This window comes from Choloepus didactylus, chromosome 18 (genome assembly GCF_015220235.1).
Source record: "Choloepus didactylus isolate mChoDid1 chromosome 18, mChoDid1.pri, whole genome shotgun sequence".
NCBI lineage: Eukaryota > Metazoa > Chordata > Mammalia > Pilosa > Megalonychidae > Choloepus > Choloepus didactylus.
The window spans coordinates 50031736-50045104 of NC_051324.1; the positions used below are offsets into that span (position 1 = coordinate 50031736).

Genomic DNA, 13369 nt, shown 5'->3' on the forward strand with positions numbered 1-13369 from the left:
GTTGCCTCCTATTTTTGTAAATAAAGGTTTATTAGAACATAACCGTGCTCATTCATTTCTATCTTGTCTATGGCTCCTTTGGGCTACAAAGGCAGGGTTGCATACTTCCTGCAAGGACTGTATGGCCCACAAAACCTAAAATATTTGTCATATGTCCTTTCACAGAAAAGGTTTGCTGACTCCTGGTCTATGGTCTAAGTGTGTGGGGACATTGGGAAGGGGTTGTCCTGATTTGCACATATGCCTTGTTTTGAAATGTTTATTATTAGTATGTCCATGAATATTGGAAATCTTCATGAAACTGTTGACTGGAACTTGTTAACATAAAACCAGATTCTGCCTTGTTCACAAATTCCTTTGATTTCATGTGTTTTAATAATTTGAGTAATATGTATATACATATTATTTAACTGAAATTTAATTTTGGTCCAGGAACCATACTGTATTTCCATTTGAAACTTTCAAATTAATTTAGCAAATTAATGTTTTGACTTTAGAGAACATTTTCTACTTTAAAAAGTTTCATGGAAGAAGTTCAGCTCACTGGTAAAGGACCCTTTCCTGACAGCAATCGAAGAATTAGAACTACTCTCTTTACCTGTTGTGTTACGTATCATTGCCGGCTATAATTGTCCTCACAAATTCTTTACTCCCAAGGATAATTTTCATCCAAATAATACTGTATATTTGAGTAGTACTTTACAAAATATTTTCACATGTATGTTGTTTCAGACAACTCTGTGAAATGGGCAGGGTAGGAATTATTATCAAGCATCACCTTTTCCTTTGTTTTTGAGTGTGAAAATTGAGGCCTGGGGAACTTAAAGTGATTCTTCTTCGTTATGTGGTTAATTAATGACAGAACCAGGGCTAGAATCCTATAATGTTAGTAATTGGAATTAATTACTTATTGTTACATTTTTTTTATGGAACCATGCATTTGAAATATTTCAGAGAGATTGAAGAATATTAATTTCTATTGACTTATAAAATGAGGATATTACACATCTCATATGATTGTTGTAAGGATCAGAGATTATATATGAGTCCATTGAACATGCCTAGAGCAAAGTAGACACTTTACTAATGGTACTACTGTTATTTTATTTTCTCTAGGATTATGTGATTACTTTGATTTTTTAATTAGAATAAAATACCAATGTACCATCCTTAATTTTTTTTGTAAAAAGGTGTAAAAACCATTATCTGTCTACTGTGATTGCAGTTTTTTTTCCTCAAGTGAGCTAACCTATTAAAGCAATTAATTCTTTGCTTTGCTTAGCCATGCAGATACATTTGAATTAAAAGAAGTGTGTGTGAAGTTCAAATACAATGAAGCTTTAGAGTTCATGTTTAATTTTTTTTTATTGTAGTAGTATCATTTACTTTGGCAAATTCATATCCCAATTTAAAATGCCCCAAAGCAAGTAAAACATTGTTATAAACTCAAGTATTTAAAAATGTACGTTATAGACACAATAGCTGCATAGAGGAATTACTATAATAAGCAGTTACCTTTGTGATGCCCAGTACTAAATTTTTAACACTGCATGTAGATTACTAGACATACTGCTTTATGATGATTATTGTTACTTAGTATAGTAACTGTAGTACAATAGCTTTTATGATTGCATATTTTAAAGTTTTAATGAAGTTAGTAGCACTTAACTAATATTGAATGAAAGCACTTGTATGTATAGAATGTATTTTAGGTCAGATGCTTATGCAAGAATAAGCACTTAAGATGGTGTTATATCTTTGACAAAACAAAATCATCCCTTTTCACTAAAGAAAATAAGTCAGACTTAAAGGAATCTGGAGTAATTGAAAGGAAATGAAAAATTTTGTATCTCTATAGTATGTTATGGATTATGTAACATAATTTTCTTCTGGTTAAAATGTACATTTTTTTTCCTCGTTGAAATAAAGAGAAGAGAGAGAGAGAGACGTATTGTAAAGGCTGTGCTAGAATGCTGATGTAGCTTTAGCCCTTAGATGATACTTTAGCTGGAAAAAAGTATGGCGAGTTGTATTTGACTATTTTTTCTGCTAGAAAAAAATTAATATCTTATAAATTTCTAATGTTTTAAACAGGTGTTTTTAATTTAAGTTCTTAAAATAAAAATACCTATATTAAACAAATTAGGTTGCTTTAAAAACTTTGCAACAATACTTCACTTATTCACAAATATATTTTCTATCCATATATATTATAGTTTGAACAATTTAAAAACAAATCTTTCAAATATTCTTAGTGTAGATAATACTGTTTTTCTTAGTTCATGTTAGTTCATGTAAATGATTGCAAGAAATATTTATACTTCATGTAGTATCTTATCTAAGGCTTGTAGCAAACAATCACATAAATTTTACAGATGAAAAAATTGTATAACTTTTCTGTTTTAGCAATTGTAGTGACTACCTCTTCAATTTTTTCTTTCATGTTTTGTTTGTGTAGCTGGCTTCCTAATTTTTTGGAGGAGGGGACACGATCTTAAAAGTTCTTTGAATAAAGTAACTTTTCTGGAATCAGACATAGAGATTACAAATAACTTTCAGATGTAGATTAACAATATATTTAATCCTTGGGGTGTGTTCCGCAGTTTACTTAGAATTGCTCTTTTGGGGGAGTTGTTTTCTAATGATTGTCTCAAAAGGAAAAATCCTGGTTAACTAAATAGTCCCCTTAAAGAGTTTTTTTTATAATTGCCTTTTTTTTTTTAGTAGAAAAAACTTTTTAGCTTTAATCATGGAATAATGATGAATAACTTAGTGTGACTTATAATAAACTCATATTCAAACAAATTGTTCCTTTTTCCTTAGAGTATTTAGCCGTTGAGTAAAATTACAAAGATTGAACTAAACCAGTTTACTGCTTACAGTCTCTGATAACATTTCAAGGGAAAAAGGAAAAGAATATTTGGAGAATTAATAAAGTAGAAACCACACTGAATTCCTAATTTTATTTTTAAGTCTCCTCCTCTCCATAAAATACATCCATAAGGACTCAGAGAAATTTTGTCCCTTACTGTTTTTACTTTCTGTTGTTGATTCTGTTGTTGATGTTGTTCTGAAGAGAATCATACATTGATCATAGCCTTTTCCATATGTACTTAGTACCTTTCATTCTGGGATGGAAGAGGGTCAGTATAGCCCACCTAGGTCCATCCTAATGTCATTTTCAAATCATATCATATACTGTCTTTGGATTAATTAGCTGGTGACGGAGGCTTGATGGAGGGGATACTGCACGATCTTCTCATGACGAGCCTGACTTCTATATCTGGTAGATTGTCCTGCTTAGTCTGTAAACACCCTTCATCAGTCGCTGCTAAGTGAAGATCAAATCGAAGGGAAACAGATTTTTTTCTTAATCGAGGGTTATCTTTAAAGAAGGAACCTTCCCATTCTTTAATAACTTCATCCACTTTCTCTGTCCTGAAATGATAAAATAAACCTTTCTATATGAAGAAGTATGGGTATATTTAAATATATATAATATGTATTACATATCTATGAACAATAAATTAAAATTGTGGAATTTATATATTATATTCTTTATATCATGAATTTCTGTGGAATTCTCATGTTTTGGTTATGTTTTTAGGAAAAATGGTGAGTTAAGGGTGGAGCACTCTTACATCTGAGTTTTTGTTTATATGAAAAATAGATTGTCACGTTAGATTAAAATTTACAACATATTAAACTTTATGTTTGGAAAACATTCAGACAAGATTAATTACTGGGATAACTCAATTGAAATTAATTTCTTTGCATATGTTTATTATTTCTTAGTCAAAATTATTTTACTCACTGTATAGTGCCATGAGCTTCAGTGCTCTCTTTCACGATATTCCCATTTGATATTGCCTGTGTGGTCACTGTTTCCACTTTCTCATTCTCACACTTTTGTGGAACTTTTGTTTTAAAAGATATTTCATTTATGATGGCTGTGAAAATGTTATTTGTGAAAGGTTAAATTACAGTGTTCAAGTATTGTTTACAGTCAATTTCTATATCAAACTTTTATTCAAATATTGCTTATTTTTGCTACTTTAGAGTATTTAATTTTATAATCTTTGGCACTTCATTTTTCAAGTTAGTTTACTTACATCAGAGACTCACCTGAAGGTAGAACAAAACCAACTCTACTTGTGGTAGGTTTTTGGTCTTTTTTCCCACCTTGGATAGAACCATAATATCTAAAAACAGAAATAATTATATTGTAGGAGCAACACTATAATAACGAATAATTGAAACAACCTAAGTGTCCACCAGCAGGAGAATGGATAAATTGTATTGTATTCATACAATGGAGATACTGTTTAGCAGTGAAAATAAATGTACTAAGGCTATACTGTATCCTTGTGGATGAATCAAGCATAAGATTATGTAAAAAAATAAAAGGTAAGTTACAGCTAATTTTATTAATGTTAAAATAATATGCCAAACAATTCCATATTTTGCTTAGGGATACTTACATATTGGATTAAAGGAATGTGTAAACATTAAATTCAGGAGCCAGATTAGGAAGAGGGAGGAGAATGGGATGGGGGAGTTTAGGTTCAATTAAGTGAAAGTAGACTACAATTACATAGAAATGCTTTACTTAAGCTGGAGGAAATGGGTACATTCATGTTTGTTACATTTTTCTTGATACCTTCTTGTTTATCTTAAATATAATAACATTTTTAAGATTTGTTTTATAGGATTATCAAAGGACTAATTTGTCAATATCTTGAATGTTGAGGAGTTAAAGGTCACAACTATTTATTTTATTTAACAAATACTTATGTAATGTTTACCACGTGCCAGGTACTGTTTTAAGCACCTTACAAACATTAATTCACTTAATGGTCACAGCTTCCCTATGAGGTAGGTAATATTATTTCCGTTTTACAGATAATAAAACTGAGGCACAGAGAGGTTAAATAATTTGCCCAAAGTTACTCAGTAAGTGATATATTTTAAATTAAATTTATGCTTTTCAAGGATTCTATTATCGGCTAAAGTTGTTTCATCTAGTTTTGTAGGGGATTTAGAATTCTGAAGCAAGCAAGAATAATGGTTTCTTTTTATGGGAGCAATAAGAGTTGGAGGTTTTGCTGTGCTCAAAGCTGTATGACTTTCTATGTAATTGAAGATTCTGAAATTGCTTGAATTAGAAAAAAACCTCTTGATACCTATTCTTATTCAGGACATCTGGAAATCTTTTAAATCATGTACTCAGAAAAATAATTGCTTTCCATTGTAATATAATCAAATTTACTGTTGTTACTATTACTTTGGCATTTGATGTGTGGGTGGGGTGAGTCTGAGGAGGGGAACACGCGATAATATGTGAATTTTCCAAGCTTTCTTTGTGGGTGGGCCACAGAAGGCACGGAGTAATCCCCAAAGGAGATGATTGGCAAGGAAAGTGGGATAGTTGAGAGAGGTCATTTTTGTAGTGATTGATAATTGCTTTCATTTTGTTCTAGGCTTAATGTGCTTGCTCTTTGTTGTGGCTAATACCCCTGACTTTGGCTATTTCATTCCTTACCTTGGAAACAGCTCTTCCACATATTCTTTGCTGTGTCTACTAATCCTGTTTTACTGTAAGAACTCAGTGAGTCTCCATGGTGATGATGATTTTTTTAAGATTTAATTTCTCTGGCTGCATCAACAATGACTTAAATGGCTTTGTATTTCTGGCCACTTGTTATTAGCTATATGGAATCAGGTACCTGATTTCTTCCTTTTCTAGGAGGCGGCGATAAGTTGCTATTTCTTGTTCTAGCCTCATCTTCGTGTTGAGAAGCATCTCATGCTCTTGAAGCTGCTTTTCGATGCCGCGCCTTACTTCCTGTAGCTCTTTTTCTAGTCCTTCAATCACGGCTTCTAGGTCCTGGAGCTGCATCTGGTAATGCTGCTCACTGGCATGTAGGGAGTTTTCAAGGCCCCTTTCCTGTTTTATATATAACCCCCCCCCAATTAGTGAGCCAGTGAAATAAAAGGTGTTTCTGAATTCTAATTTGCATTATCTCCCTTCTATTGTATTTTCTTCTTTCCATGTGACTCAAAGTAAAAAAAAATATATTTTACATACAAAGCTAGAGAGCTTACTATTTCAAAGGAATCTTGTGGTAATTCCTATGGCCAAAAAAAAAAAAAAAAAGTCCTCTGCACTAGTACCACTCTGATTTATCTGATTTCTCAAATATTGAAAATGTTGGATATTAAATATCAAAGCCAGAGTACACTGCTTTATAAAAGGCATTTGAGGAAAGTGCTTAAATATTCTTTTAGCAGTTTCCAATGTCATGGTTAAAAGACTCCCTCCCCACTGTTGAGATCTTGGACAAAGGCTCTTGTTTCCCCCATTTCAACAGAGACCCTCAGGGTGATAAGCAAGTATTATCATTTTCACAGATGTGAGCCAAACCTTGAGTGGTTGATAGCAGCCACTATTATGATGGGGGAAAGGACATAGTGGAATTGGGACCAGAAATAGAATTCAATGGCCTTGATTTTCAGTTTCTTACTGTAAAGGATATTATTAATTTCCTTCTCTTAATCAAATAACATCTGGGGACTTAATGGGCCAGTTACTTTTGAGATTATTCTCACCACAGCATGGAGAGATTCAATTTCCATTTGCAGGTGGTGCCACTGGCGTCGGGCTTCCTTGAGTTCTGCTTGAGCCGCTTTTAAAGCCTCTTCATCTTTGTCCATTTTTTTGCTTATATCTTCTTCTAGCTATAGGAAAGCCAACAACAACAACAACAACAAAAAGACAAGCATCCTTAAAAATGAGATGTTTAAAAGCAATTATTGAAAAATAGTTTAGGAATCAAATCATTTTTCTTTAAATTGTTGGATTGCAAATGTGTGTTCTGGTGCATAGTTACAAATTAATTAAATCTGTGAGCAAGTCAATTGCACTCTCAGCCTTGTTTTTTTCAGATGTAAAATGACCTCAAAAAACCCTTCCAGCTATAAAAGCCTATGAAATGTGGGAAATGGATCTATTTTAATGAAAAGAAACAGTTTGCAGGGCCTAAATTTGTGATCTCTGATTCTTTTAACTTTTCATTATTTATGGCATCATTAAGGAAGAAGTATTGAAAACTAACTGCTATTTCCCCCCATACTTTCTTTTAGGCTTTATGGAAACAGATATTCATTCAAATTTGACCAATTTTGGGATCAGGTATATGGACAGAGAGTAAATACTGCTGGGAAGGATGATGGGAATGATTTAGAGAGTTACATTATGCTAGACAGTAGAGGTTCTAAAATAGACTTCTGTTGATTTACCTTTTTCAAAAATGGTCTTTTTTTTAGAAGTCATGTTTATTTTTAGGTATCTGGGGTAGTAATAAAAATGACATCTTTAAAAATTGTCCTCATAGAATATTTTATATTCTATTTTAAACACTCTTTGCTGATGCTGGAATTAAACAGAAATATCTTTTGACAGACTTCTCCACATTTGCACCCAACAAAAGTAGGAGCAATGTATAGAATTGGTTGTAGTATTTTGAAGCAAAAATTACAACTTTTTAATGATTTTTATCAAAATGCATTTTAAAATGAAATAGTTTGATAGAACATGGATGTTTGTTTATTTATTTATTTTGAAGGACACTGGAGTAAAAAGTCTGTAGAGCAAGGTGTTAGAGAACAAAATCCTTATGTTTCTTTTGGTTTGTTGTGTTACTTGTTCTTAGTTTAATGTGGCCAAGTCATGCAGCAATACATACCAGAGCAAATGCTAAAGAGAATTTAACGAATTTGGGAAGTAGGAGAGCATAAAAATACTGATATTTACTGGTCTTTTTGGATTTTGTGTATCGAACTGGCAGCTGAGCTTGTGTGGTAGCTAGGTTCCAATGAACCATTCTCCCTGGTATTCATGTCCTCGTGTAGTTCACTTCCGTGGTGAATCTGGGCTGACCTGTGCTTGCTTTACCCAGTAGAATGTCATGGAAGTGATGTTGTGCCTGTTCTAGGCCTAAACCTTAAGATGCCCTGACAGCTTCCATGTGTGTGCTTTTGGGACTTCTGAGCCAAGATATGAGAAGTCTGGATTCTCTGTTGGAGAGAGCATGTAGACAGGCCACATAGAGAGAGACTCTGAGATTACATGGTAAGAAAGAGATAAAGAGGCCCAGTTGTTCCAGCTGAGCCAACCTTCCAGCAACCCTCTGTGAAGGTCCCAGACTCATGAGTGAGCATCTGAACATTCCAGACCAGTTGTGCCCCAAGATGATTGCATTCCCAGCCAACATCACATTCAGCAGAAGACTCACCCTGCTGAGCCCAGTCAACCCATAGAATCATGAGAGAGAATATAATGGTTTTAATTCACTAAGTTTTGGGGTGGTTTGTCACATAGCAGTAGGTGAGTGAAATAACATATTTCTTTATTGTGTAATAATTGATCAGCATTTCTTGAATTTATTCTAGCTGACTTTCTGAATTCTTTGAAAAAACTATCCTCTAGTTTTTTGTTAAAAACAACTAAAAAACTTACTATGGTTTTGCTTTTTCATTTATATTTTCTCATTTCAACATTGTGACTTGTAAAATAAAAACTTGTGTTTCTACTATTGTTAAAATAAAATGTTTATTTGGTTTATCACATTCTGAAATTGTCATCTATTAATTTTTTCCTTCTTTTTGTAAAAGACGAATAAACTGTTCTAACACTTAATACAAATTTCCTAGTGACTGCTTAAACAGAATACTGGTCATTCTTTATGAAGACTGGAGATGTTACCCAGAGGTGAAATTTATAATGTTATTTAAAGGGAGTTGCTAATGAAATAAAGACCAATGATTTCCTAGCAATATTTTTTCCCATTTGACAGTTTTCTTAAGTAAACTCTTTGTGGTATTTGGGTACTTAGAGTAGAATTTAAACTCAGATTTGATAGGTCAAGTAAAAAATATTAAATTCATAAGTTTTCATTTCTAAAATATTTATTTGTAGATCTGTTTAAAGACTTGAGACCTGAATTAATTGCTAATGGTGATGGTTCTTTTAAAACTAAGTCTGTGAAATTAGGAATAAGCCCTTATTTAAGTTTGCTCTCTCTTTTTTTAATACTTGAATATTGCATCCTTTCTGCTGGAAATAACCATTATCTCATAGTACAAAAAGAAAAAATCTAAGAAGAATCATCATCATCAATTTGGGGAATTTTGGATGTCATAATTTAGATCATTGTTTCTGAATGCCATGTTCACATACTGAAATGATTTCTATTTTTAATAATCTGGTATAAAACTGAACTCTTTAAAAGATGATAGAGACCTTTTAGGCATATTTTCCTTGTTGTTTTTTGTCTAGGAAGTGTGCAAGTTAATCTCACTATAAAACTTGTCATTTTAAAGATGCTATTTAAATTACCTCTATAAATAACTGCATATCTTTGAAGGGTCTTTGAAATGCTTCCTTCCTTGAAGAATGTCTAAAAGAGGTTAGAGTGAATTTTATGTATGTAGACACTCCATGTTTTGTTAATGATAATATCCTCATAATTTATATAAAAATCAAATGCAGCAACCAACATTCATTAAATAATAATTTAACAGTATAATCTTAGCAACTCCCCACCCCCTATAGTTCCAGTCACATTGCAGTAAAACCTAAATTCCTTCCCCAGTATATGCTGCTTTGAAAAGGAAATACTGTACCTCAGAGAGGCTGGGACAGGAATTGGGTAGACATGGACTGTCTCTTTATCCGGGAAGGTGCCTGTCTGTATGAAATCATTACCTGGATCCTTGCTGAGAGCACGGTCTCTATCTGATTTCTGGTGAGGAGCTTTTCATAGTTTGCCCTGATCTCATTGAGTAGCTGGGACAGTTCCATTCTTTTCCCATCCTCCACCTTGGCTATCTGAACCTTACCGATAGGATGAGTCGCTGCGGCAGAGGCTGCTCTGCCTGCGTCGAAAGCAGACAGCGAGTGCTGTGGACCCTTAAAGATGCAGAGCTCCTTTTTCAGAGGCCATGGAAACGCCTGTGTTTCTAGTCAATTATGCAAATAGATGGTAAACCCCCACTCCTATTGTTCGTATAGTAGGAGTGTCAGACTCCCCATAACAGAAAAATGAACACAACTTCAGTATTTCTGAACTTTTTGTTTGTAAAATTGAGCACTTTAGGAAAAAAAAAAGTTAATTTATCATGTGGAAAGGAAATGGGCATAACATAAAGAAAATTACAAGTTGTTTTTCCCAAGATACTGTATGGAAATAAATCTGGTCCCAGAACATGACAGCTAAAATTATCTTTTATTGTTTTCCCTCAGCATTTGAATTATTTAAACAAACACTGTGGTAAGTCATTAGAATATGTTGTAAATCTTAAATACTCTTGACAGTTATTGGAAAAAGTACCATCAGATTAAGTTGACAATCATCCTTAGCCATAGGATCAATAGACTGTATTTCTCTCAGTTGCATACTGTTGTTACCCATGGCAGACTGCTGGCCTGATAGGGTTTGATGAATTGAGGTGAATTCCTAAAGGTGTATTACAGATGAGGCTGTAGTAGAGATGCATGGTAATAGAGCCTGAGAGCTGTGAGTTAACATTTCGAACATTTTAACAAGGTTGAGGAAGTGGTACCATATGGTCCCTGTGCAGGGTGTATTCATTGAGGTAAGATTTACTGTGGGGTTGCTCCTATATTGGAAAGCATAGTTACTGCCAACTCGTACATATAAATATGACATTTGTAGAGCTCTTCTAACTTTAAAAAGCACACTTGTCTCTATCATCTCATCCGATCTTCACAATCGTTTTGTTTTGTAGCCTGTATAGATGAGAACACTGAGGGGCATCTTGCCCAAGTCATAGGACGATGAAATGGCATCATTGTATTTGGAATTTTGATTGTTTGGCTGTAGTAGATATATTTCCCTGTTGATCTCTGCATTCTCTCTCTCCTTACCTAAATTCCTTGTTTATTCTGGCCAGCTGGTTGCTAGATGTGACTGAAACATGCTTGAGAAAGGATTTATTATTATTTGTAGAGTGGCTTGGCTGTACTGCTTCCAGAGTGTAGTTCTGGGACTAATCAGTGCTTTGGCTCTAGCACTCTCACAGGGCCTTTGCACACGCATCATGCTCTTTCAGTTTCTGAATTAGCTCAGTGCTGTCCAGGTAGCTGTGCTGGGCTTTCCCACGGTCACCTACAAACAAAGTTGACCTACCCATACCTTCTGCTGAGGGGAGAGGTTCTAGCTCGTCCCCTGTACTCTGTTCAACCTCATCTGCTCTTCCTCACCCTCTCTCCCTTCCTTGCCGACCACAATTGATTGATCAGGGTGGATGCTTGACCCTTTGGCAGTCAGTCCATTGATTGGTCGGAGACCTATGAGTTAGCCTGATGCAAAAAGCTCCAACTAAACAGGGTCATTGATGATTATCTAGGCCAAACCAATTTTCTTTCTTGGTAACTGGAACTGAGAAATATGAAGAGATTCAGGCATTTGGTGGTGGGAGGAGAACAAGAAAGCAAAGAATTAAACTCATGTTATTTAATGTAGCTCCTGCTAATCTCTGCCTAGAATACAGAGAGCTGAACTAGATTCAATAGAGGGTAGGTCCTGGCCATCTGCATTTTAAACAGGACTCCCAGGTATTTCTTAGGCCCTCTAAAGCAGTAGTCTCTAATAGAAATATACTGTGAGCTACAAATGCAAACCACATATGTTAACTTTAAACTTTCTGCTTTCTAGTAGCCATAGCAAAAGATATAAATAGAAACAGGCGAGATGAATTTTTAATATTTTTTATTTAACCTGCTATATCAAAAATATTATTTTAACATGTAATCAATATAAAATATTAATGAAATATTTTACATTCTTTTTTGTTGTTACTGTCTTTGAAATCCAAAGATTATTTTACACTTACAGCCAATTTGGACTAGCCACATTAAAGTGCTCAATAGCCATTTGACTAATGGCTACTGTATTGAACAGTGAAGATCTAATATTTGGGGCCCACCAGCTCACACAAAGATGAGAGGTCCATGTCTGGCACACTCTAAAAGCATACCAGATGCTTGTAAAGCAAATAGAGCCAGATTTTTTAGGGGCAGGGAGTAGCATTTAGAAGGGTATTCTACAAGCAAGTAAGTAATGAAGTTAACTATTTCAAGATCTTAAAAATGCTATTTTTCAAGGAAAAAGATAAACACTGCTAATTTACTTTTCAAAAATACTGCTTTTTATAAAAAAAAATCAGTTACAGTAGCTCTGAAAGGCTGTGGCTTAAACAAAATTGCAGAGTACTTGCAATTCTCAGTACTTTAGCTATAGTTATACCCTGTTTTCCCATATTTCAGGAATTCTAAAAGAATGCAAATAAGCAAGGGTGTCATTATTATTGGGATCATTTTGAATCTACTCTGGTTATTAGAAAATTAAATCATTTGAAAATGTTATACTTTATTAATAGGAACATGTTAGTTATAAAATCACTTACAACTGTCATAGCACTGTGGTTGAGGACCCCTGCTTTAGGGACATCCATGAAAGAGAGCCCCCAGTTACTCAGGAGTTAAAAGTTCAAGACCGAAGGCCATTCATTTGGTTACTGGATGGTTGCACAGAACTGTTCTGGGTGCAGATCAAGTGATAGAGGAATAAGGAAGGGGAGAGATGACCTCTTGGGTCTGCAGTGGGGAGAAAAACTGAGGGCATTGTAAAGGAGACAATAAAAAAAAAAAAAAAAATAGAGGGGGCCCAGGGGGCCCAGGGTCAGATCATGGAAAGGCAGGCTATGAATTCTGGATTTTATTTTGTAGGTGATGGAAAGTCACTGCTTATTTATGAAATGGAGAGTCATGTGCTTACATTAATTTGGGAATAGTGCAAAAGATTTTGGAGAAAGGATAACAATGTCCCAGAAAAAAAAATAAGGGTGTTTTAGAAGTTCAAAATGAGAGATCATAGGGAAGTGAATTTGAGTAATTTCATGGGAATAGAAGTGGGAGGTGCTGGCGTGAAATCGGTGAGTTTTAGCAAGTGGCAACTAGTAGTGAAGGGAAGGGGAGGAGATGTCAAAGATGACTCAGATTTACCCTCTCTGTGGTTCCATGATAAGAAACAGAGAAGAGAGGATGGTAATTAGATTAAACTAAATCTAGAGCCTTAAAGCAGCAGAACAGACCTGGGTTCAAGCCTCTGCCCTGCCAGTTATTAGCAAGGTGACAATTGGGTAAAGTAATGACACTCTTTGAACCTCAATTTCCTCAACTGTAAAATGAGATTAATGATACACCTGTCATACTACTAATAATAACATTGGAGACACAATTATCATCTTTCTCTTCTTTTAGATAAATATACTGAGACACAAAGGG

At 34.4% G+C, this 13369-nt stretch overlaps 1 protein-coding gene across 3 annotated transcripts; it reads right to left on the reverse strand.

Annotated features, from left to right (window-relative positions):
- Nucleotides 1-1375: 1375 nt before the first annotated feature.
- Nucleotides 1376-10005, reverse strand: KRT222 (keratin 222). 3 transcript variants are annotated; one of them, XM_037808123.1, is made up of 6 exons: nt 9901-10005; nt 6610-6738; nt 5727-5947; nt 4126-4202; nt 3815-3950; nt 1376-3438 (listed from the first exon to the last, which is right to left on the reverse strand). In XM_037808123.1, exons 2-6 carry the CDS (start codon nt 6712-6714, stop codon nt 3210-3212), a joined length of 768 nt encoding a protein of 255 aa, XP_037664051.1. In that variant the 5' UTR covers nt 6715-6738; nt 9901-10005; the 3' UTR covers nt 1376-3209. The 3 variants fall into 3 exon arrangements, with proteins under 3 accessions (XP_037664051.1, XP_037664049.1, XP_037664050.1); XM_037808121.1 differs by lacking the exon at nt 9901-10005 and adding an exon at nt 9767-9890; XM_037808122.1 differs by lacking the exon at nt 9901-10005 and adding an exon at nt 9685-9887.
- Nucleotides 10006-13369: the final 3364 nt, after the last annotated feature.